This window comes from Catharus ustulatus, chromosome 20 (genome assembly GCF_009819885.2).
Source record: "Catharus ustulatus isolate bCatUst1 chromosome 20, bCatUst1.pri.v2, whole genome shotgun sequence".
NCBI lineage: Eukaryota > Metazoa > Chordata > Aves > Passeriformes > Turdidae > Catharus > Catharus ustulatus.
The window spans coordinates 7,287,239-7,311,954 of NC_046240.1; the positions used below are offsets into that span (position 1 = coordinate 7,287,239).

At 36.7% G+C, this 24,716-nt stretch overlaps 1 protein-coding gene across 5 annotated transcripts in view; it reads left to right on the forward strand.

The window, feature by feature from the left end:
* The window catches only part of STXBP4 (syntaxin binding protein 4), a 65,057-nt gene that overhangs the window by 10,516 nt on the left and 29,825 nt on the right, over positions 1-24,716 (forward strand). For 4 of the 5 annotated variants that reach the window (XM_033076914.2, XM_033076916.2, XM_033076917.2 and 1 more), the window contains 15 exons: positions 1,000-1,074; positions 3,047-3,132; positions 3,761-3,893; positions 4,450-4,582; positions 6,593-6,699; positions 7,057-7,240; positions 8,184-8,262; positions 10,758-10,840; positions 11,323-11,419; positions 12,704-12,816; positions 13,514-13,600; positions 14,664-14,729; positions 20,779-20,955; positions 23,005-23,121; positions 23,642-23,691. In XM_033076914.2, coding sequence (XP_032932805.1) covers positions 1,000-1,074; positions 3,047-3,132; positions 3,761-3,893; positions 4,450-4,582; positions 6,593-6,699; positions 7,057-7,240; positions 8,184-8,262; positions 10,758-10,840; positions 11,323-11,419; positions 12,704-12,816; positions 13,514-13,600; positions 14,664-14,729; positions 20,779-20,955; positions 23,005-23,121; positions 23,642-23,691 — 1,587 coding nt within the window. The remainder of the gene's footprint in view (positions 1-999; positions 1,075-3,046; positions 3,133-3,760; positions 3,894-4,449; positions 4,583-6,592; positions 6,700-7,056; positions 7,241-8,183; positions 8,263-10,757; positions 10,841-11,322; positions 11,420-12,703; positions 12,817-13,513; positions 13,601-14,663; positions 14,730-20,778; positions 20,956-23,004; positions 23,122-23,641; positions 23,692-24,716) is intronic. The other variant, XM_033076918.2, reaches the window with a different exon arrangement.

The window sequence follows — 24,716 nt, forward strand, 5'->3', positions numbered from 1 at the left end:
TGACTTTATCACTCCCTACAACTCCCTGAAAGGTGTTTGTAGCCTGGTGGAGTTGGTCTCTATCAGGCAGCACTGACAGAACCAGAGGACACAGTCTCAATCTGCACCAAGGGAAATACATTTTGGATATTAGGAATGAGTTTTTTATGGAAAGAGTGATAAAGTACTGGAATGATCTGCTCGGGGAGGTGCTGGAGTCACCATCCCTGGGTGTATTTAAAAAAGACTGGATGTGGCACTCAGTGCCATGGTCTAGTTGAGATGTTAGGGCTGGATTGGACTCATTGATCTTGAAGGTCTCTTCCAACCCAGTGATTCTGTGATACAGAATGTGTGTGAAAACAGCAGCAGAAGCTGTTAAAATACAACTATCTGCTCATTCAGTACTGGTGAATGGGAATGATGGCAGCAATCATGTAATGGCACAGTGAAGGGGAAAGAAAAAGCTGTAGATGGTTTCTGTAGCTGGATCTGTAGAGATCAGTGCAGCTCTCAGTGCTGGAGATGGAGACTGAAAATTCCAAGGTAAATGACTGTTTGTATTGCTTGAGGGAGATTCTGAGCCAGGCACACCAGAGCAGCATCTTCTGTTGGGATGGGATGTTAATCCTGAAGGAGCTCAGGAATGCAGAAGGGAAAGGGAAAGGGAAAGGGAAAGGGAAAGGGAAAGGGAAAGGGAAAGGGAAAGGGAAAGGGAAAGGGAAAGGGAAAGGGGATGGGAAAGGGAAAGGGGAAGGGGAAGGGAAGGGAAAGGGAAAGGGGAAGAGGATGGGGAAGGGAAAGGGAAAGGGAAGATCAGTCCCAGTTTATTTCTCCCAGCAGATGCACCACAGCCTGTCTTTTGCTCCATTCCCCACTTTGTTTTGCTGCTGCCAAGCTCTTTTCTCTGTATCTGGCCATGAAAATTGTTAACCACCTTAATTTGTCCATTTTCCTGCACTGCTCACTTCTAGCCAGCTCCCTGGTGTATTTATTTGGCCTTTTTCTGCTCCCTTCTAGAGCTGTTGACATCTTGAGAACAGCCTCAGCCTCTAATCACATGTCTCTGCTCGTTGCTAGAGATGAAGAAGCAAAGTAAGAGAAAAATTGTTTTAACCTCAAAACCAATAAAAATCCAGTGCTGTGTCTCAGGGTGGGTGGGTGTGCTTGCATATATTTTTATTTCAGATTAGTTTTAATTGCAGAATTGTACCACATGTCACATTTTTCTGTGTAGTGTTTGATACTAGTTCATTCTGAGATCACTTGCATCAATCACTTCAAGTAGCAAGCTCAGGCCAGCTTCAGTTTAAAGAGGAGGATTGTGATGTTATGTTTACAGCTAATGCCATTTAAAATTATCTGCTGTGATAGTTTTTGAAATACTTCTCACATATTAAAATAATGAAAAATGAGGACTCCATTAGAGCTACCACAAAACTATAAGATTTAAACTGGTCTTGCCTTCTGACAAAAGGCAGATTTAGTTGTTTTTTTCCCCTCAGAAGTTTCCTTTTCAGTCTCTAGCTTTGAATAGTTTAGATAAGTAGGTTAAACTGTTCACTGCAGCAGGTAGTCCAAAATATATTCATTTTAAGGACATTTATGTTACATATTGCTTTAACCTGACTGTTGAAAGTTAAGCATATAAACCAGTCTTGGCAGAGAATCATCAGCAATGTGACAATCCAGGTCTGTATCCCCTTTTGACTTAAATCTGGGGAGAAAGCAGCTGTTATGTAACTACTTTTGATTATCATTGTGAGAGTATCTGCTGTTATTTGCCTTTCCTGGGATGTTCCACTTCCAGAGTAATCTCCCATAAAGGATTTTTCTCTAAATTCCTTTAGCCTTTTGTCCGAGTTAAGCTTTCTCTTTCTGTTCCTTTATTTTTTTGTATTTGACAGACATCTAAATCACTCTGTAGCTTCTGATGTCTCCTTTTTTCAGACTGCCCAGATATATGTGAGGTCCACTCTTAATCTGCTTTTATCTAAAGCATACTGGCCTAGTTCCTGTAAACTCCTTGAATAATTAAAATCCATCAGTCCTTTAACCATTCTAGGGGGATGTGCAGTAGCCTGTGCAGTCCCTCACCAGCCACCTGTGAATTCATTTCTTGTGACTTTATATTCTGTGCTTAAAGATTATTTGATGTACATTCAGCTGTGTTTATGTGTGGACTCTGGGCCAGCATTAGTATAATAAATGTTCTTTTTTTAAAAACAATGCACCCAGCATTTTTGAGCAACCTTCAGAAGTGAAACTGGAATTACCTGGGAATTACTCTCCTTGCAATCAGTTAATTTCTTTTCTGACTAATTCTGTAATACTAATTCAGTGATGTTTTTGGTTTCCATCACTCTAGATTATTTATATCTTTTGATTCAGTTATCACTGAGGTAATCAGAGCTCAGATTATTAATTTTTTTCCCTTAAATTAGGCGGGAGTCAATATCAGATGAATCAAGTGTTTTTGTATTCTCTTCAATGCCTGTCACACAATGTGTGCATCTGTGCCAGTCTATCTCAATATGATTGGTGTCTGCAAGGAACTTCTGTTTTTGGCTTTTAATAGTTAATAAATATTTCTTCTATCCTCTTCTTTAAAGGAACCACATCTTTGTCAGTCTCTTCTGGCTTCTTGCTCAGTAAAACTGAACTAAAAGCATTCTTTAAAAACATGAGTATGCTATAGATGCATTATCTGACTCCTTCTAATATAAATAAATTGTTCTGGAACATGTTAGTACCACTGTCTCATTATCTGTTGTTGATTGTATTACAAGTTTTTAAAATTTTGCAATTCAGGGTAAAGAGAGGTAAAAATAAAACTTTTTTACCAACAGTCCATTTGTCCACAGTCTGTTGTTTTCCCATCTTTATCATGCATTACATGATTTTTTTTTGCCTTTTCTGACCATCTGACAGGGCTTTCCTCTTTCAGAGGAGGTTGAACTCCCTTCTCTGAGGAGGAGCAGCTGTTCAGTACAAGCAGTGCAGGTTTCACAGCGTCCATTCAAACTCACACCAAATCCTGACAAAGAAAATCTTTTTATTGGCACAGGAAAGAATTCCATGACCTGATGGATAAGTATGGCTCTCACAGTGACACCAGCTCTGCAGGAACTTCTCCAACACATCAGTTAGCTGGTGAGAGATCACTTCCCAGCCTGACACAATCCTGGGGGACAAAAATCAACCTTGCTGGAGTAGAAACTTGTGCTTTAAATTCCTTATTTGAAGGGAGAAAGTGACTGAAAGTCAGACAAAACACACAAGTACCTTGAGGAATTTGTGTATCACTTTCCCCAGCTCTTAAAATAAATATACTGATAGCTAATTTCAATTGTAATTAATTATTTATGTGAAAAGGTTTTGGTATTTGTAGCTGAAATGTGCCACAAAATGCTAGTAGAATTTGATTTAGAGCACTATAAATTCTAATCTTTCTGGAACTGCTGTGTAATTAAAATGCCTTTATATTGCATGGGGGATTAGTCAGTTTTGTATTTTGCACCCGATTTGAAAAAAATAATCACTTTTTATGTTTTAAAAAATTCTTTCTAGAACCCTGGGTGGCTTTCAGTTCTTAACTGTGCAGGCTGTTTCTTGGATGTCTGATTGCTTAGTTTGCTTGTTTTCTAATATGAAAATAGTCCTATTAACTTACTTACATGAGCTGAATTTTGTGCTTTTTCCCAAATGTGGCTTTTATTATTATTATTATTATTATTATTATTATTATTATTATTATTATTATTATTTCTTTTTTTTGAAGCAAAATCTGTAGACAGCCTTTCTTCTGGGTCATCTTCAAGGTCACAGAGTCCTCAGCTGCATCCAAAGGACAACATCACCAGCAGCAGCAGCAGAAATAATTCTGTCCCACCACCATCCCCAAAGCTTCCAAAGTAATCTCTAAAACTAACTGTACCTCTCTTGTGGGAGCTGCAGGAAATGCTCTGTTTGGCTGGTCAGGAAAATTTGGGTTGAACACTAAGGGTTAAAGTTTGTTTTTTTTTTTTTTTTTTCTTTTCTAGTCCTGTAGCTCATAATACCATCGACATTGCAGGCTTTCCCTTTTAATATGGCTTTTTTTTCTATTTATTTTTTGTTTGTGTGGTAGAAGAGGATTAATCAGGTTGATTTTTTTAGTGTCTCCTAATGAATTAATGTTCCTGGCTTACATTCCCATAAGCCTTGGGATATAATATCTCTGTATAGTAGAGGAATTTTTAGCCTTATAAAATAGAGTATTGATTCTTTTTGTAATTGTCAGAAGTGCCTGAGATTGCTGATTTTGTTGTAAATAGTGTAATATTTGAGCAGAAATTAAATGTCCGCTATTTCTATTTGTTACTGTAATAGATATTTGCAAAACCTGTAAGATAAGGACAAGTTATTGCTTCAATCTTTATTTCCTACTTCTGTGAAGTAATTCTATTTTCTTTCTCTTTGTATGCCTAGTGACAGTGCATTTCAGATTATCTCTGTTTGCAAAGGAACAAGCCTAGGTTTGAATATTGTAGGAGGAATTAACAGAAATGAAGGGCCTTTGGTATACATTCAAGAAATTATTCCTGGTGGTGATTGCCATAAGGTAAAGGCCTTTTTTCCCTTCCTTTCCTTCAGACACCTGTATTTTTGTCTTAATTTAGGACTTGCTTTGGTATGCTACATCTGCAGTCATATTTTAAATATAAAATGTATTTATGTTCCTGCTTGCAGAATTATCTCACTGCACTGTAAGTTACATGGTAATGAAAATTTGTTCATAAGTTCATTTGAGGTAAATGAGCATCTTATTCCTCAGTTTATGTATGAGAAGGTAAAAAACCAACTTCTGTAAGAGAGTGCATGATACAAGGTAATTCAGGAAGGATGGACACAGCTACAGACTGCACCTCTTTTTAATTTTCATGGACATTCAAAAAATCATATTTCCCTGAGACTTAATTTAGATGAATCCTTGCAGTTGGAAATGATTTTGCAGGCAAATTAGAAAAAAATATTCTGAAAGTGCAGACTAATAAAATGTATGAATCAGTGTCTATTACTGTTTTAATTTGTGACAAATGCAATATGTAAATCAGGGGGATTTGTCAGTGTAAAAAGTAAATAAATAATGTAATTAGCTGGTTCAGGTACACAGAATTGTTTATCCAAGTGTCTCCTCTGGCATCCTGAGTAATTATGGTTGTTTGGAAGTGTAGATAACCAGCCTGTGCCTCTGGCCCAGCAGGAGTGGATGAGCTCAGTTCAGGAGCAGTGAGTTTTGCCCCCAAGCAGTTGATGACTATTTGTTACTGAATTTTTATAGACTAAATTTAATCCAAAATGCAAGCTGGAAGATAAAAATGCAATGTTTTTCGAAGATAGATAAATGGTAATAATTCCCCTTTTATTTTCCTCACTGTGAACATATAATTTAAAGCCTATCACACATAATCAATAGACTGAGGCTAAGACATCAATTTTCAGTAGGCTCTAATATTAGCAATAATAGAGGTAATTTCCCAGTCCTGATTATCCTATTTGGGAAGGTGAAGCAGGAAGCATATTTTAAATGTCTGCCACGTGAGGGCACCATTGAAATGGATATCTTAGAGCATGCTGGATGAAAGCAAAATAAAAGATCTACAGCTTTATTCTTTAGCCAAAACCAAAAGAGTAGATGACCAAAAAAAAGGTAGTAAAGTACTGGCATAGGTTTGAAACAACACAGCTAAAATTGTGGCATGTGGGTGTTAAGTAGGTAAAATTATGCTGGTCTCAAGAAGGTATTTTACAATTTTTTTTCACATATATTGATTTTTTGTTTGATTTCTTAGGAGCTGAAGAGCGGAGACATGTTCTGTGTAATTTGATGTGTATTACATTAGACAAATATCATAACTAACTCTGTAGCTGTAGGTGAATTGCATGAATTTCCAGTTAAATTGTTGAGGGCTCTGTTAAAATGTGAGTAAAGAAAGCTCTATCTCAGTGAGAAATCTAGCCTAGCATGTTTAAAGTCTTATCTTAGAGTCTCTGGGACAGAAATGTGAGATGCTCTTGTGCTGGTAGAGAATTGCAATGAATTCAACAGAAGCACAAAGCTGACAATATTATTTCTGTCATGGTTTGGACTGGTGAGTTCTAACAGAACAAATTGGTTTTCTCATTAACATGGCCAGTGAGTGTCTGAAGAGTTCCATGTATTGCATGAACATTTGCTTTTGAAATACAAATTAATCCAGCTCAGTGCTGAATTAATTAGTAAAGAAACTTCCTAAAGTCAGATGGGTTGGTGCTAGAAAAATCAGTTGTTTCTTTCCTTGTTTTTTGTTTTTTTTTTAACAGAAATGTTTAGATTCTTAATACAATTTCTGAAATCTGCTTTCTCTGATGAGTTTTTATAGTGACTGCTTTAATGGTGAGGGATAATGGTTTAATCTGTTTATTTCTGAAAGATTTTCAAGCACAGACAGAATGCAGAGCTGTTCTTGATATTTCTTGTCCTAATAGAACCAGGAAAATGTATCCAAGTGCTGTGGCTGTACAGTTCTTCCTGTAGAGTTAACAATTAATATAAAGTGGGTGGGTTTGGTTTTGTATTTGTCTATTTTAGGATGGACGATTGAAGCCTGGGGATCAGCTTGTGTCCATCAACAAAGAGTCCATGATTGGAGTCTCCTATGAAGAGGCAAAAAGTATCATCAACAGAACAAAAATGAGGTATCTGTAACTGTCAAACAGCCAACCATCCAAAATGGTTTAATAGATGATGTCTGTGATCAGATTAATGTGAAATGTGGTTTTGTGAGGGATACTCATTTTTTAAAATATCCAGTCATAATATTATTTTGTAGAAAAGACTCAGGTGCACGTTTTAGACCTACAAAATTAGGATACTTTAATGTTTTAAAAAAATTACAGTATTTGTCTTTGTAATGATGGGTAACAGAACATCCTTTTGGAAAAATTGAATAAACACACACACAGTATTTGGAAATGTATAACTTTTGCAGAAGTATAATTTTATGAATAACACAAGTATACAGTATGTTGAAACTTTTAAAATTTTAATTCTAGGTTTGAAAATTTTTGGGAGATTGCTTTTATTAGGCAGAAAAACATACCCAGTCATGCAGAGAATCTGCAGCATCCTTTCAGCCTCTTCACATCTTCTGTAGCACATGGAGAGCAGCAGGCTGCAGCACTTGGTCCTCTTCCCTCTCCTAATGGGAGGCAGGTTTCAACATTCCCTCCAAATGCTGTGAGTACTTACTACTCCTCTTAGAACAAACTGAGCAAATGGTTGTTCTTCTTCTAATTGTAATTGAGTTTCCATTTTAGTAAGAAAATGACTGTCTATTTTCCTGCACAACATTGTCTTTGGAATATCAAAACTTTTGGAAAAACACATGTGAGTAAACCACACTGATGAGAGGAATTAGGTGACTTGGGGTAAGAACACAAATTACATAAGCATTAACTGTGTTCTTAGATGCCAAGTTCTCCTTTAGTGTTTCTCTGAAGTTTTGGAATTAGATATAAATAAATAGTTGTATGTTTTAGGGATAAAACACTCCCTGTTTATTACATATGTGTGATACAGTACAATCTCACACTTCTTCTGTGATGATGAGATTTTTCCTTAAAAAAAGCCCTGGAAGTATGTGGGGTTTTCCCCCTTTCTTTTGGCTAAGCAGCAATTGTTTTAATTCATACAGCTCACCATTAGTGTAAAGAAATACTGTTGACCATGAGAAAGAAGATTTTAAAACTAATATTTCAATTTTTGAAAGAACATTTTCAGTTTATCATATTTTTAAAGCTAAATAAAGTATTGCCTTAGGAGAAGGAAGAATAAAATGTTCTCAAACACAAAGTCAAAACAGATGATTCTCAAATCTTATATTTGTAGGTAAAATTCTTGCCCATTTGGGTTGCCTAGAGAGACTTTACTGTCTTAATCTGTGAAGTTTTTCAAAACCCAAAGTTTTGATGAGGCCCTGATCTGGTTTTTCCAATGCTATTCCTTCTCCCCACCATCCCTTCCAAGCCTTTCTTTTTCTCCTGGGGTTGTTTTGATGTCCCAGCCCTTTTTTCTTCCCCCAGTCTTCCTTCCTGTCCTTTTTTCATTAACGTGCATTTCTGGTTTGGCTTGTGATCTGCTTTAGAAATGGTATTTCATGACTTTTCATTTCCTCTTGTAGATGGAAACTGGAGGCAAGATGGGAGAGCAATCTCCAATTACTGCTGTGGACAGCAGTCCTGCTGATGTGTCTGCCACGGGTGAGTGCTGATTTAATTCCCTGCCACCCTTTCCCTGTTCTTTCCATAGCATTCAAACAGAACATAGTGCTTAGTGAGACTCAGTCTCTTAAAAAAAGGGAATATTACACTGTTTTTATACTCCTAAATAAAGGACTGAAATCAATGGATTTTTAGTAGCTTCTGTCAGATATGACTTAGATTGTTTCTAACAAACAACTGAAACCAAACAAAAATGAGTGATCACAACATTTTCTGTGCAGCAGTAATGATAATAGACTCAGTAGAAAGCAGATAATGAAGACTCACATATAGATCAAGATTAGGTTGCCATAGAAACTGTGCTTTCTTAATTTAATGAAATTCTGGGCACGTATGCTGCTTGCATGGCTTTTTTGCTTAAATCAGGCCAGCATATTGAAAGGATAGAAATAACATGCAGCCCTCTTAACAGTTCTTCAGTTAATAACAAATACAGTATATCATGTATATTTCTGTTTAATAGTCATGACATTCAAACAAGGACAAGAGTCACATTGATCACATCTCTAAATATCTATTTGGAAAACGACATTTAAGGAAGAACAGGGTTTGGAAATTTGGTCAGAACCAAATCTGGGCTGAACAACTCTAATTCCTCTATTTAGAAACAGTGAAAATGCAAGAGTGACACAGAATGGGAGTCCCCTTTGCCACTCTGATAGAGCTGACTCTGTTCAGTATTTCTCTGTGCAGACCTGAACTTTATTCTTTTTCTTCTGGCAGTAGCAATTAAACATAAGTTGAATTTCTGAACTTCATATCTAATATACTGAGGAAAGGAAGAACAAACACACAGGGTCTGATTCATTCCAGATGTCTCTCCACTGATGTTATTTAAATTGTACCTGCATTTATTATACCCCATATTAGATATTCAAATTGAAAATGAAACAGTTCCCATATTGCAAATCTGAGTAGTTGGTTCCCTTCCTTGAAGGATGAGCTGACCAAATGTGGGCTTTTGAAACTGGCAAAGTTTTACTATTGAAGACACCTGGAAATTATTAATCACACAGTTTTTACATATTGGCCATGAAAAACACCACAACTAGCTCAAAGGAACAAGACAAAAGTCTTATTTTTTTTAATATATTCAGAAAACAATACTCTTTTAAAATATAATTCAGTACACAGGAGCTTCTTTGTTTGAAGACACCAAGAAGGGCAGAGTCTCTGAGCACATCTGAAGAATACAGGGAGCAGAGCAGAAAGCACAAATCTTACAGCTCCAGTTTGTTCTGCTTCTTGTCATGTTTAATTTTCTCCTTATTTAACAGCACATCCTTTGTCAAACCTGCCACTTCTGTCATGCTGCCCTTTTTCAAGGATAAACTTTCAAAGATAACCTTGAAAAATTAAAGCATCTCTTAGATGAGATGCTCTTTGTTTTTTAGCACTTCATGAAAAAATCAGCATAGTTTTGAGAAGTTTTTGCACAAACTCACACACGAGGCTTTTTCATTCTGAGCTGGAGGGAAATTGAGCCAATTCCACCAAGGTTCTAGCCCACTGTCTTCAGAATTTAATATAGCATGTGAGAGGTGTTAATGTCAGAGATTTTCAAGATATTTTGGTTTATGCTTTTGGCATGTAAGGAGAATGTAAATTACGTTGAGCTTGGAAACAGATCTGCTGTGAAACTAAAAAAATTTTTAAAAAAATTCTCTGTGATTCCTTCTGTTCCTTTAGAGAGAATCTCAAACTGCAGGATCCTTTACTTGTCAAAGGCTGGTTTTGCTTTCAGTACCTTTTTAATTCATTAATGAAATGATGAATTATGTTTATAAATAAGGAATGCAAACAATTATTTATTTTTTTTCATACATCTAAAATCCAAAGTGATAGTTCAAAAACCTATGCAAACTTATTTTCCTGACTGTAAGGGTAGAAGGGGCTGATGGGTGATGGCCTAATGGATTGGAGTTCTTGGAAAAGAGTTCATTCCCAGGAAAAAAAACTGAGGAACCTGTTCAGCCTAAGCTCCCTGCACACAGCCCATGTTTGGGACATGGACCAGGTCATTCCCTCTCTTTTCCCAGTGTTTTCTGGATCACTCCCTGTGCTTTTGGCAGCTGTCACTGACACTAAGGGTGTGTCTTGGAGATCTCTCTTGGAATTCACAAGTGTGTTTCCCCTTCTGTTTCCTGACTATCTGTGTATCTCTGAGAGAAAATACCACAAGGACAAGCCATATGCTTGATGGATCACTCAAAGCTATTCCTGGTTATTTTCTGTTAATTTGCCACTTGTCACTTCTTTATGCAAAAAAAAAAAAAAAGTGGACGTGATTAATACCCATAATTTTTGTTGATTTTGTCCTTTAAAAAAAGAAGTCAGTCTAAGGATTAACATGTATTTTTGGCAAGTGGCTATTTAGCTGGCATTTATTTGATGATCAGAGCTTCAGAACAAATTTTTTAAAAGCAGTAGTTGCCACTACTTCATTATTACTTTATTTTTTTTTTATTTCTTAGTTATTGCCCCCAGCCAGAATGATGATTATGAGCCCCAAGGAAAGAACTCGAGTATTCATCTCAAAACAGAAAAGCTGGAGAGGGTAAATACTTAAAATCTGAGTTCTCTTTCCTCCCCCTTCATGATGCAGGTAAAAAAAACATCTGGACAATATTTTTAAGCTGACAAACACTAAAGAATAAATGACACACAGTGTTTTCTGTTTGGGTAGTTCTTTCATGTTGCAGGCCAATATTTCAGTTTATATATTTGGCAAATTACTGTTTTTGTTAATCTAATTACTGATTGACTCTTCTGGGAATCAGAACATCCCTCACAATTTTTAAAGCAGTTATTAAAGACAAAGGGGTTTGCTTATTACACTTATCTGTATTCAAGGTTAAATAATATATGAACATCTCTCAATTAGAAGGAAAAGTCACTGAGTGGCTCTGGAATAAAAGTGTTGTCAGTGAGAGTGTACAAGGATACAAAGGCTCTTTGAAGTGTAGCTCTTTAATTACTCCCCCATGTCCCTGCAGTCATTATCCTTTTTTCACTCCAAAATAAGTTTTTTCCTTCCAGGCACTGAATTATCTTGGGATTCAGCTCACAGATGAACAGCAGCAAGCCCTAAGGCAGCAACTTCATAAAGATTCTAAAGGAACAGTGTCTTTTGGAGGTAATAATTTGTTAATTACCATAGAAAATAATGAAAAGTAGGAATACAGAAATGATAGATAATAACCATAAATATATTTCTGTCAGTATTGGGTTGCTGCTGCAAATAAAATGGTAATTTGAGGCAAGAACCTTCTTTTACTGTATGAAAATAAGCTTGAAGTTATGAAACAGTAATGTGAATACAAATCACAAATTTATCTTATTAAAAGCAGCCTTGGGAAAGTTTTATTTTGTGCTCACAAAATCCTGATTTTTTTGTTTTGACAATAAGGAACTGTAATTTTTCAGAAATTTCCAGGGAGTGTTTTGATGGTTAAAGAGGCTTCTTGAAGTGAGTAAACTGATGGATCACTTAACAAGAAGCAAGAACATTTCAGCTATTGCACATAGAAACAGGTTTGCAGGGAGACCATCACACTTCTGCCAGCTAAACCTAATTCTGATGGGAATGAGTTGCTTCTGTTGATTATAACAATTTTGGTTGATGACACTGACAATTTAAAAATATTTTTCAGAAACTGCTAGACATGATGGTTCAGATGCTGAAACTGATAGAAATTTCACTTTATCTGAAGTCTGTGAAAAACACTAGTGTGTGGAAAATTGTATTTTCTACTTAAACATCCAAAAAGATCTTCAGCAAGAAAGATAGTGGATATTCTGTCAGATTTTATGTGGAGTAAATTGACCTTTACATTTCCACATGTTTGTCAGTGTAGCAGAATTTTTTAATTCAAAATGTATGGGCAATCCAAGTCGTGTTGATTGTGTATGAGGGACTGTTTGTATTTACAACTTTCAATTTGGTCAACATCAATTTTACCAAGCCTCTCTCAGAGGTTTAAAGGGCCTGAAAAGGAAATTATGAGCTTTGAGCCAGCAGGAAATTTTTCCTTTTTCCTGTCTCCTCTGGTCAGGTGAAGTCATTGGGAAGGGCAGGTGTGTACACCTGGTGTGCAGATTTATTTCATTTTGCACAGACACCAGCCAAATGCAGAATCTCAGGTACTTTGAAGGTGAACTTCACTTTTGCTTTCTTTCCTCCTTCACAATGTGATTTGAGGATATTTCATTCCACTATATATTTGAGCATTTTTATTCTTACCAGCTTTACCAGAATTTTCTCTTTGGAGTTATCTCTGATTTTCTTTTTTTGACTTTGGAAAGCTTAAAGGGAGTCACTGCATTTATCAGAGTGGCTGTTCATGGTGATGTTGCATCAGGGAGCTGTTACCAAACTGAACTTCAGGGCTACAACAACAAAATCTAATTTTTTTCCTAGATTTTGTTGAAGTTTCAAGGAATCTGCTGTCTGTGCAATCAAATGCAGCTCATGATGGCCACAAATCTTCAACCTTTGGGGTCAGTGAATTTGGCAGCTTACAGGACTCACAGGTAAAATATGTGCCTGGTCAATGTTTTAACAGCTGGGAGGAGATGATTGCAGATTTTATTGTATGTAAAAACTCCAAATCTTGGGCAGTTTAAAACAGCTCCACAGCATGGGGTTCTTTAGGATAACCTAGTTTCTGTGCAGCTTTTTTAAGCAGCCTAATTTGCAGAAAGCAATTAATGTAATTAAATTGTGGTTTCTTGTAAGTCTGGACAACATTGATTTACTGAGGTTTCTTAATAGAATTGGATTGTTACAACGTGTGAGTGAGAAACAATTACTGGGCCCAGTGATTTGAACTACTGCTACAGTGAAAATCATTTTATTCTAGAGGTGACTTGAAAAAAGAACATTTTTAGTATGTGAACACTAAAATATTATTTAAGTATTTTTCTGTTTATAAATATTATAAATCTTATTATAATTAATATTATTTAAAATATTAAAATAGTGATGTGTTCTTGATACTTTTAAAATGCTTTATTAATCCATTTTAAAATTAAAAGTAATTGTTCCTTTGCAAGATAAGTCAATTACAATTTTTATTAAACATTTTTAGCATTTTCAGATCTAGAAATCATCCTAAAATTAAGATTTTCTTCTCGTTTTATTAACAAGAACTTTTAATATTAGATGTTAACGATTATGGAAGACACAGTTAGGAATAAATTCCAACCTTATGTATTTGTATACACACAGTTTGTAACCTGTGATTCCTTGGAGGATGATGTGGAAAAACTTAAGAAAGAAAGAAATGAAGCTTTAAAAGAAATTAGCAAATTAAAGGTAACACTTCATTTTTATTTGCTTTAAATTATTCAAGGGATTAATTTTTTTTGGAGTAGTAATTTACTGGTTTTTTTCCATTTGATGTGCAGTTTTTCATAGAGAAATAAAATGGCAGTGCAAACAGTCCTAATCATGTTTGAAGATTGCTTGCAGTATATTTGTGGAGACAGTGAATTTTAGCTGTTACACCGAATGCTAACACATTTTTTAATCTGATCCACGGAGAAATGGGACTAAGCAGACATTTCACAGAAGTGAATTTGGAGAAATAACTGATTTGAATGGCAATTTTATTTAAAAATGTGTGATGTTAGTAACTGCAGAGTCTGAATGTGTGCTGATACTTCTGAAAGGAATCAGAACTGGAGGATAAATCAGTCTGTGTGCAAAATTAATACATATTTTCCCAGACATTACAAAATTCCCAGGTCCTAAAGCAATAAATATTATTTCTTAATGCCCCAGGTTGCTACCACATTCCCATGGTCCTGAATTTCTTTTACAACAAATCATAAGATAAGAAATTCTGTATTCAGCATACATAACTCTGGTCCTTGGACAGGAATACTGAACTTGGGATAAAGACAATTAAAAAGATTTCCTCTTGGTCCAAAAATTTTTTTTCTGTAAATTACAGAAGTGTTGGGTTGAAATGGCCAGAGATCAGTTCTCTGTTCTGTGCACAAGGATTCTTCTTCTGAGAGCTTTGTAGTGAAATGAAAGAACACAATTTGCATTGAACACAGTTTGCATTGAATACTGACCAGCAGTCCCTAAATTGCTGATGTGGAAAACTAACAGTGATCAATCTATAAGGAATTGTCTTATTTCTTACATTCTTTTATATACATCCCAGAAATGTTCAGTAAATAATTCTAAAATACTCCAGAAATTTAAACAGCATCAATTAAATCATAGGAAAGTTAGCTTTCAGTGATGGTTTTATCCCAGGTTTTATAAAAGCTGTGGAGAGAAATTAAGTATTGCTATGTGTAATTTTGAAAGAGCTAATTGCTTTAGGACCAAAACTCCCTTTCAAACTTCTTTTTTTTTTTAACAGGAAGAATTGTCTGAATCTGTGAACTTGCAGAAACAGTTAACAGAGCAGCTACAAGGTGTCAAGCAAGTACGTTGAAGTCTCTAAAAATTATAATTATTTAAAAATTTTTAATTGTTTTTTGTGGAAGGGAGAAAGGAGCATTTATTTTCCTCTTGGTGCTCATATATAGATTATCCTTTCACACTGATTCCAAGGCACTGTGGTTATGACAGAGCTTTTGGTTCAAAGTGGAGAACTGATCCTTCAGTTTTCAGAGCAGTAATCTATTTCTCTGCTATTGAACTGAGATGGAAATGCTGATACCAGCTGGATCAATGAAGAGGGATAATGATGTAGTAGAACCTTTCTAGTCCTAAGTGTTCCTGAAGAGATTTTACTGTTCTTAGGCACCAGTTGCCAAATTTACAGTCCTAACATTAACTACTTTATATGTCAGCCAGTCTTAAGTGGGAAAAAATTACCAGGGAAAAAAGTTGTAGCCAGGTTTTTCTGAGGAAAGTCTTTTTTTCTGCCTCCAAATCTATCTATAATTATGAGCCAATAAATCAAGAGTATTTGGCTTCCTTGTGTCTCTTAAAGGAAATTCCCAATTAAATGTAAGTCTCATGTCATTTATAGCCTGGGTTCAATCCAAGGAACTTTCCTGTTCCCTGTTTCTCCTGAACACCCTGTCAGCTTTTCCTTCTAATGAGCTGGCTGCTTTCCTTCCCTCCTGCACTGCTGCACCTGTACTTTGCAGGTTTCTCATGTCAGATGTAAAAATGCAAGATAAAACTTAAAAATCCCCTGTATTAAGATTACTTTTATATTTTTGCTCATAAGATTCGTTGAACACCTTAATTATAATTATGATTTTTTTATTCCTTGAGAGCTTGCTTGGAAGCTTTTTCCATTAGTACTGAGTGGTTTCCTTGTGTACACTGTGAGAAATAAATTGGGTTATCTTCTGGATGATTTATAACTGAAGATTGTTGCAGTAATGCACTTGAAGTTACCATTCCCTAATGGGTTGTTCTAGCCCAGAACACTTGTTCAGTGTATTAGTCCAGATTAAAGCTATTGCAGAGCACAGTCCCAGCACAAAGCTGCTTTTCCTTGGCCAGGGCTGCTTTAAGATGTTTGAAGTGGCAGCAGTGCCCATTTGCCACCACTCGAGGTCCTCCCACTTTTATTTTTCTCAGGTACTGTCGTGGGGTGGTGAAATTCAGCTTTGCCCTGCAAACCTCCCAGGGATAAATTCTGATTTTCTTGTAGGAATTGAAGGGGTTCCATATAAAGTAGTGAAAGAGAAAATAATAAATTACATATAATTTTATAGCACTGTGTGATTTATTTTAGGAGATATAAGAGGGCTTTTAATGGACATTTTCTTCTGTTCATACTTAGTGCATGTTCAAGTGCTTTATGTATATTATATATATATATTTCTGTTGTTTTTATATTTTTCTGTTGGCACTGAGATTCATGGTGATAATTTTTTTAAAAATAGGCTGCTTATAGTATAAATTGCCATTTAACATCTGATGTGCCTTCCTGTTTCAGCTGGTTAGTGAAAAGAGTTAATGAGTAAATTATTGAGCCTTAATGGCCTGATTAAAACTAACAAAAAAAAATTAAAAAAAAAACCAATTTAAGTTTGTGCTTAAGATCTTCTGACTGCAGTATAATTTAAACATTTTTTTAAAAATAACTGCTTTCCTCATTGAAAACTCAAAACCCTGAAAAAACAAGATTTTAAATGAGGATTTAGGTTATCAGTCATGTATTGGGGTATATTTTGTGGTATTTCTCTTCTCTACTAATTGTGAATTGCCGAGATTACAGATTAATTAAGACAAGGCTACAAATATTCTGGTTAATGAACATGCTTTGTTATTAAACAGTGCTTGACTCAGTAACTAACAGCATGAGTAAACTCTTAAGATTAGAAATGCTGCTAAACTGGCAGTGAGGTAGTAATTATTTTCTAATATTGGTAGGTGACAATTAAAATTCCTTAATTGCTCTATTTTTGCTTTGAAGTTGTGATATAGCATTATATCTTTGGGGCTTCCTTGAAATCCTGTGTAAGCTGAAGCTGGCACAAAGCACAGAAAGGCACTTTTGAGTACCTGAAGTGTTGCCAAGAGCATGAATGTGAAATCTGTGATGATGTCTTCTGTCTTCCTGGAGGAGCTGGACTGGATCCTGTGCTGCCTGAGAGTCCTGGGCTATTTCAGCCTGAATGATCCCTTCTGTGTTACAGCTTTTTTGGGGCAGTTTCTGTCAGCTGGAGCACTCAGCTAAACATGGGAAATGGGAGAGGTTGTAAAGATAAGATAGTGTTTGTGGTATCCCAGACTCCTGGACTTGGCTCATAGGGCTGAGATTTGCTACTGTGGTTATTTTCTCTCAGGGAAAAAGAGGGGCTTTGAATGGCTGCTGTTTTGGAAGCAGTATCTAATTTATTTCACCCTGCCTAAAAGAAGTATTGGGTTTATTTCATTAGTTTTTAAAATTTTAATACATAGTAAAGATATTCAAAGTTCTTTTAAAGGATGATTGAATGAAAGAATTTTTGTAGAACTAATCAAAAAGCATGATTGATTTGTAACTACAATTTTCATGGGGTTTAAAAGAATATCTTAGTTCTGGTGTTTGTGGTGGCTGGATAAAACTTGGATAAAACCTTGTGACACTCAAATTTATCCAAGGAAGAAATAGAACCTGGCTTAGGAAGAAACAGGTACCTTGAAATTGCTTTTTCAAGGATTCAGCTTCTCTCCTCCAGCTGTTAGTTCCTTCTTGGCTGTAGTGGCTTCATACCAGATCTGGACAGTGAGTCCCATGAGACATTTAAATAAATGAAATATTAGCAGCTGCAGATCCCTAGCTGTTGTGTCTTAAATCCTAGGTTGGTTTGGATTGGAGAGGGCTTTAAAGCTCATCTCATTCCACCCCTCCCATGGGCAGGGACACCCTCCACTGTCCCAGATTGCTCCAAGCCCCATCCAGCCTGCCCTTGGATGCCTTTTTCCTACATTGGAGTGGGACAGAGCTGAAGTGGGTGTTACCCATCAGTTCTCACCTGCCAGGTGAGAGAGCCCACTGTGTCCCCACACTGCCAGCTCCAGTAACTGGAGGATGGGAAAACCTGGTGGAATCATTTCCCTTTGTGCCCCCCTGCTCCAGCAAACAGCTCTGGTGTGTCAGATGATTTTACTAATTCAGTTGTAGTGTGTGTAATTGTTTCATTGCAATGTAAGAAGCCATTGTTCCTTAATTATTCCTTTAGGTCTTTCACTGTTGAAATCTGGTCATACTTAGTCTGCTATTACAGAGAAATTAATATTCAACAACTGGAGTTTTCAAAAAATAATGGAGGAGTAAAGGCAATTCTGGATTATAAGAGATTAAATCTTTATCTCAAGGAGGTCTTCTTTCAAAATGAAGACCTCCCTTTTCATAATAGCAATTTTCTCTTCACTTTTCTCATGTCAGTTTATTTAAATAATTCCTAAGTGTAGGTTTTCAAGATGCCACCCTTTTTCAAGGCCTCTGTGCTCATTTATATTAGTCAAACTTAATGTCAGAGCATCTTTTCACTTTTGTCTCCAAGATTTTTTCCCTCCTCCAGCCTGTTTCCCAAGGATGCCTTTGCTGCTGAAGGCTCCCAGCTCATCCCAGCTCGTCTTGCTGTGGACTCCTTTTGTTTCTTACAGTGGGAACAAAGTGCCCTCCCCAAAGGCAGTAATTTTGACCTCTGTTTCTGTAGATTGATAACCTAGAAGTCCCTGTGCTCCCTGAATTGTTTCTAGGAAAAAGGAGTGCCAGGAGCAGCAGGAGGGGTGCTTGCTGTGCTTTCAGGGAGTGTGAGCAGTCAAACACACAGCTGTGACACCAACATGAGCAGTGTCACACCCATGGAGCAGCCAGCTTGGCATCAGCCTGTGATTCCAGGTGCAGCTGCTCCTTATGTATTCACCTATTGCTTCCAAAGGAAAAAAGGAAATCATTCTACTTGCTGTCAAATGAAAAGTCACTAAAATGGATCTCTTAGTGCCTGTGCCCTGTATCACAAACCTGTGGATTATACAACACCAATGGCACTGTGTTCACTGATGGGGCTGCTGTTCTGCATGTGTGGGTGCTCTGCTGCTGCTCTGAGAGACCAGGGTGTCCCTGGCCACGGGCCAAACTGGTATTGTATTGTATTGCAAAGATGAGGAAGATGATGTACTGGTTATATGTACTGAGATTAGCTGATTTATGGCCTGGAACATATTGCTCATTAACACTAACAATGTAGAGTCATTAAAAGTCATATGAAGCTGAGATTGGTAGATCATTTTAGAGAAAGAACATTATCACAAACTGTGGATGATACAATTCCTCCAAAGCCATCTTCCCCTGGCCCCTGGAACTTGCTATAAAAGATAAGGTATCCTAGATACCAAGGTTGAGCCAAATTCCTTAAGAATTTGGTCGCTCTCCTAACACTTTGGAAGATAATTGGTTAGAAATTAGTCTGTGTAATTGGTCAGTTCACCTTTAGAACTTCTCACTTAGATTGGATGCTGTTCTTTGTATAAACTTTTATTGGTTGTAGTTTGAATCCTCCCTGAACCTATAAATATAAATAAATATATAAACCCTATAAATAAAAATAAACCCTATAAATATGGCTGTGTGCCCTTTGTTCTGAGAGAATCCTGCTTGACCACCCTTCCCATGAAATAAAGATTCTTGTGGAACTCATCAAGTAAGGCCTCCAGTTTTTCTCTGCTGGCTAAATGTGAGCTTTTCTGAGAGACTGCTAAATGTTAGCACTCTCTGGTCCTGGTAAATACCACCAGGGACCAAAAAGAGAAAAGCCACAACAGACTATAGGAAAACCTGACTTGAAGGATATTGATTGTACAGAATAAATGCTTCTACATTAGGGAATAATTAAATCTACATTTTCAAGTTTAACTGACCTCTCTAGACATTTCTATTATGACACCTGTTATATGTGATTTCTTCCACAAAACAGGAATATCTGGTCATCTAGGTTTTTTAGAAACAGCAGTTTCAAACCTAGCTTCTAGAATGTTATTTCCTCCACGTTGAAGAGCCATAGTGTGTTTCTCCTCTACCCACCTGTTTTCCCTCCAGTTCCATTCCCAACCAGGATATAATTACAATAATAAGATGTAATAGGCAGACCAGGAATAGAATATTCACCTAAGTATCCTTAACTGAGCAGCTTCTCCAAAAACTTCCAGCTCTGTGGATTTGTGAATTCAAATCTGCTAACTTTAATTATTCAGAAAATTGATATGAAGTGACTTTTCCTACAGATTAATTAATAGCTGAGGGAAAAGATGGTTTAGTGGTTTTGGTGCCAGTGAGCCTGCACATTTTGTGTGAGCAGTTTGTTTGTTTTATTCCTAGATGAGTGTAAACTCATCTGTTGTACAGACATTTAGTTTGGCTTTCTAATTTACTAATCTAAGTTAACTTCAATTAATATTCAGGCCTGAAACTCAATATCTTTCTTGAAAGATTTTGCAACAATTAAGGATTACATTGGCTGCATTAAAAGTTAACAGTTTCTGATTTTCTGTATGTTATTTATATATAAATTTTATCTAACACTCTTCTGTGATAATCCAGGAGATTAGGAGTATAATAGGAGCAGGAGCAAGGCAGGAAAATAGATTTTATTAAAAAACCTGATTCTAAGAAGAGTGTGGACTGAATATTTGCATTAAAAGTCCATCTGCATGATGTGTGAGCTGTGAGTAGAATGTGAATTCAGGCAATAATAATGTAATGAAGTAACATCTCATTAAGGTACTTTTTTGGTATGGAAGCAGTGGGACAGATCAACAGCATCTGGTGCATTTCAAGAAAACCTTTCATTCAAGTAGGTTTTCAGTAATTATAGAACTTGTTATTTAAATTATTAGGAAAATTATTTCTCTATACATCCCTGTTTTTCATTTGCACATCATATGTTAAAAATCAGCAATTAAGCCTTCCATGAACACTCACAGGTAGCCCTGCTGCCAACTGCAGTACTTGTGAGCTAAATCTGCTCTTTTTTAGTAGCTGGAGTTGTAACTTTTCCACTGAATTGTATAATCTGCAGGAAGCCAAGGCAGCTGTGGAGGAGACAAGAGCCCTGAGAAGCAGAATTCACCTTGCAGAGGCTGCACAAAGGCAGGCCCGGGGGATGGAGATGGACTATGAAGAAGTGATTCGCCTCTTAGAGGCTGAAATTGGAGAGCTGAAGGCTCAGCTTGCTGAGCATTCTGGCCAAAATAAAGTAAGCAAAGCCTGTCAGAGTTACCATGGTTTCCTTGCTGTTGTCATGTATCTTGTTTTCATTTTCTTTTCATCTGCTTTTCCAAAGTAGGTCAGTGTTTGTCTTGTATTATTCAATAACTGGGATGATGTGTAGTGTACGAGGCTTCCTTTATCCAGACATCTTTGGGCTGCACAAACAGGAGCTCCCAGCATATGTGGCTCATAGGTCAGGATGGCACATCTCAAGCATTAAGCATGGAATAGTTTCTGGGCTGCAGATATATTGTCTTTAAAAACTACACCTTGCATATATTTGTATGCTCTTGTACTCCTGTGAAAAAGGCCTTCAGGCTTGTTTCTGCTAGACAAATAACAACCATGTAAATCCAGTCCTGTTCTAAAGTAAATTTAGATTTAATCAAGGTAAGCATTTAAATGCTACTAATCCTGCCAAAAAAAAAAATTAATTGAGCCTTATATTTTAAATCTACTTCATCTTCAGTGAGGCAGTTCAGAACAGGCTAAGAAATAAAATATTTGAGGCACTTCAAAATTTTTTCTCTATAACTCCTGACCTGAGCATGTGTTGACCTGACAAGTGCAAGCAGGTTGGCATTTGTGAGGTTACCTTGTTTTTCTCATGAAAAATGGATGTGCATATGACCTGGTGAAGAAAACCCACTGAAATGTTGCCTTATTTCATCCTGAGAATTAATTTAATATTTCAAGACATTAGAAGATAAAGTCAAGGTCTGTGGTTAAAAAGCTTGCAGAAAACATCTTAGCAAGTCCCTGTGGTTCCCAGGAGGAATTCCTCTCATCTGATTGTGAGTGATGAGGTGAATCACACCCTGGATGTTCTTTCTGAACATCTGGGTGTGATGCCCCATCTTTTATGTCAGGTGTTCTTGCAGCACTGTTTGTTTTCTAGGACTTTTATAAATAGCCAAATTTTAAGAAATTCACTGGGTGTGGGTTACTTTCCTGGTGGTTTGTTACAGAGATTCTAGCTTGAGTTCCTGAAATTCTGACTTAGTACTACAATACCTGTGTGGAGATTGGAATCTCTGCATTTCTTCCCCAAAAGCAGCAGTATCCAGCAGGTACCAACTCTGTACCACAGCCTTTTGTCCCATCCTGCTGTAAAAGGGGAGGCAGTTACAGGCACCAAGTTTCAGGCAGGGTCACACCTGTTTGGTTTTACTTTTCTTTTAATGCCCAAGTAAATCTAAAACACACCCACTAAACAGAATATAACATATCTTCAGGCATAAATAAAAATCAGATTGGTTCCTCTTGCTTTTTGAGTGTGAAAGAGTGAGGTCTCTCACCAGCTCTTTCTCCACAGTGGACAGTGAAGTTACCAACAGGAGGTGTTTGAATAAACAGACTCTTTGACATTCAGGGTGATGGTTTTACTGCTTTGTACAGTGTATACAAACAAATTATTTGCTTGCAGTGAAGTTAACAAGACCTTGTGCTCAGTAGAGAGCTGGGCTAAACAGACATGCCCAGGTACATGTGAGGACTTCACTCGTGCTCCTGTCACAGGAGCAGTGCCAGGGGCTGTGATGAACCCCAGGGCTCACATCTCCTACTCTGAAGGAGGCAGGGATGCATGACACTGATCAATAGGTTATACAAGTGCATGCAGAGACGTCCTAGGGGGCAATTTCCTCCAAGATGTGCCGTAATTACTGTGCTGGCCAAAGGACGTGTGGATGCAAACTTGGGGACTGAGTTTGTTCTGGCTGTTTATGGCACCCTGATGAGAGAGACTGTCATCATCAGGTTGGTGTTTTTGATCCATTCATCAGTCAGTTCAAGCTCTCTTAATTTTCAGCCCTATCCCTGTTGTTCTCTTCCAATGTGAATTTACCTTTCTTTTGCCAAAATCTGTTGCAGTTTGGAGCTGATTTGCCAGCTGCTCAGGAATTCCAGTTACGTGTTTCACAGAAATTTAGAAAAGAGTGTGTTAAACATTCCAAACACTCTGTTCAAACCATCTCTCTGTGTGATCCATGGGAGGAAAATTATTAGACTAAAAGCCTTAAAATACCTTTCCCAGGAGAGCATTCAAGAATTGAGAAAGAGGGTCACAGTGCTCGACTGCCAGCTGCGGAAATCAGAGTCGGCCAGGAAGACCTTTGAGGTGGCCACTGAAAAATTGCTGCAATTTGTAGAGGTAACTTCACCTTATTTTCTTTTTTTCCTAACAATAATTTATTTGGAAAAGGTTTGTGTTGATGTTTGTGAGGAATGAGCATAGTGAAATGGCTATGAACTAGTTTGCAGAGATCCTTTAATTCCTGGAAATATAGATGATGTGTAAGTGTACTGATCCACCCAGAGATTTACATAATCTTTGGGTTTTGCTACACTGGACATATTTAAATGATCAAATAATTTTTTCCACCTAAATAACATCAATTTCTGTGAAACTCCTCAGAAGAAAAAGGCAGTATTTTATAATATGATAATTTCTGGCATGTTATGAAACAACAACAAAAAAAGTGATGTTGTTATATTTACTTTGTTTAAAGGGGTTATAATATTGTGGTTTTTACTTTTGCATTTCTGTCTGGGAGACACTAAACTCTAACTGCAAATCAAATCCCCCACCCCCAAACAGAACATCAAACTAGAAGCTATTAACTTTTTGACTGTGATTTATAAACTGTTAACTTCTTGACTATGACCAACAGGTTGTGCATGAAATACTTTCAGATAACTCTGCTTCCTCAACAGTTTTAAGGTAATGAAATGGCAATATTAATAGTGAAAAACTCTACTATTGTTTCCAAGTCTCAAAAAAGTACCTTGCGGCTATTTTTTGTCCATACTTTTGCTTTATGTTCTGAGTGTCATTTTATTGAAGGAGAGGGAATGGCATGAATTATAAATTAGGCTTTCAGGATACAGCTTCATTAAAAACCTCTGAATTAAATTAAAACAGTTAGTAATTACATAGCTATGATTGTCTGGATGTTTCCATAAAGTAATTATAATGTACTAAGGATTAGTTAAAATGCAAGGAACCTTAACAGTGGGTTATATGTTTTTAATATTTTTTTTAGATTCTCCTAGGTGATTTTGCATCACAATGAATCCAGTAGCATATAAATAAATTGATAAAATGTGTATCCATTTACATTTTATTAGTTTTCTTGTTTAAAAAGCTGCTGGGAGTATTCAGGAAGATTTAAGCAGCCTTTGGTCCTTCAGAAGATTGGCATGATTGTGCCTATATATCTCAGATAGCATTCCATTAATATTTATGTAACAGTAAAATTGTTCAGTCTCTTTCCTGCAGTTTTTTTTTTTTTCAATACAGCTCTCAAGGAAATTAAATTTATTTAAGTGAAGTGAACTGGAACTTTATTTCAAAAAACCTGTACAGGCTCAGACCAACTAGGATATCATAGATAATCAGTGAGATGCAGTTCCCATTGTCACTGCACACAACAGTGATGTCTGTTTTAGTAAGTTCATCAAATTTATTTTAGTGAAAGGATTAATTATCAAATACTAAGCCAAGGTGACAAACTGACTCACTAACAGAGAAGATAAGAGTTGGGTCCATCAAGCAGTGTCCCTTCTTAAATGCTGGAATGAAAATCCCATTCAAGTTCCTTTCCTGACCCCCACTGAGCCCTTGACACTGCATTTGGAGTGAATGTTATTTGAACTGAGCTTTCCAAATAACTTCATTGTTCAGGATTGCTGCTGGGGCAAACTCACTGATTTGGGAGCACGAACCCTTTTTGTTCATACAGTGAG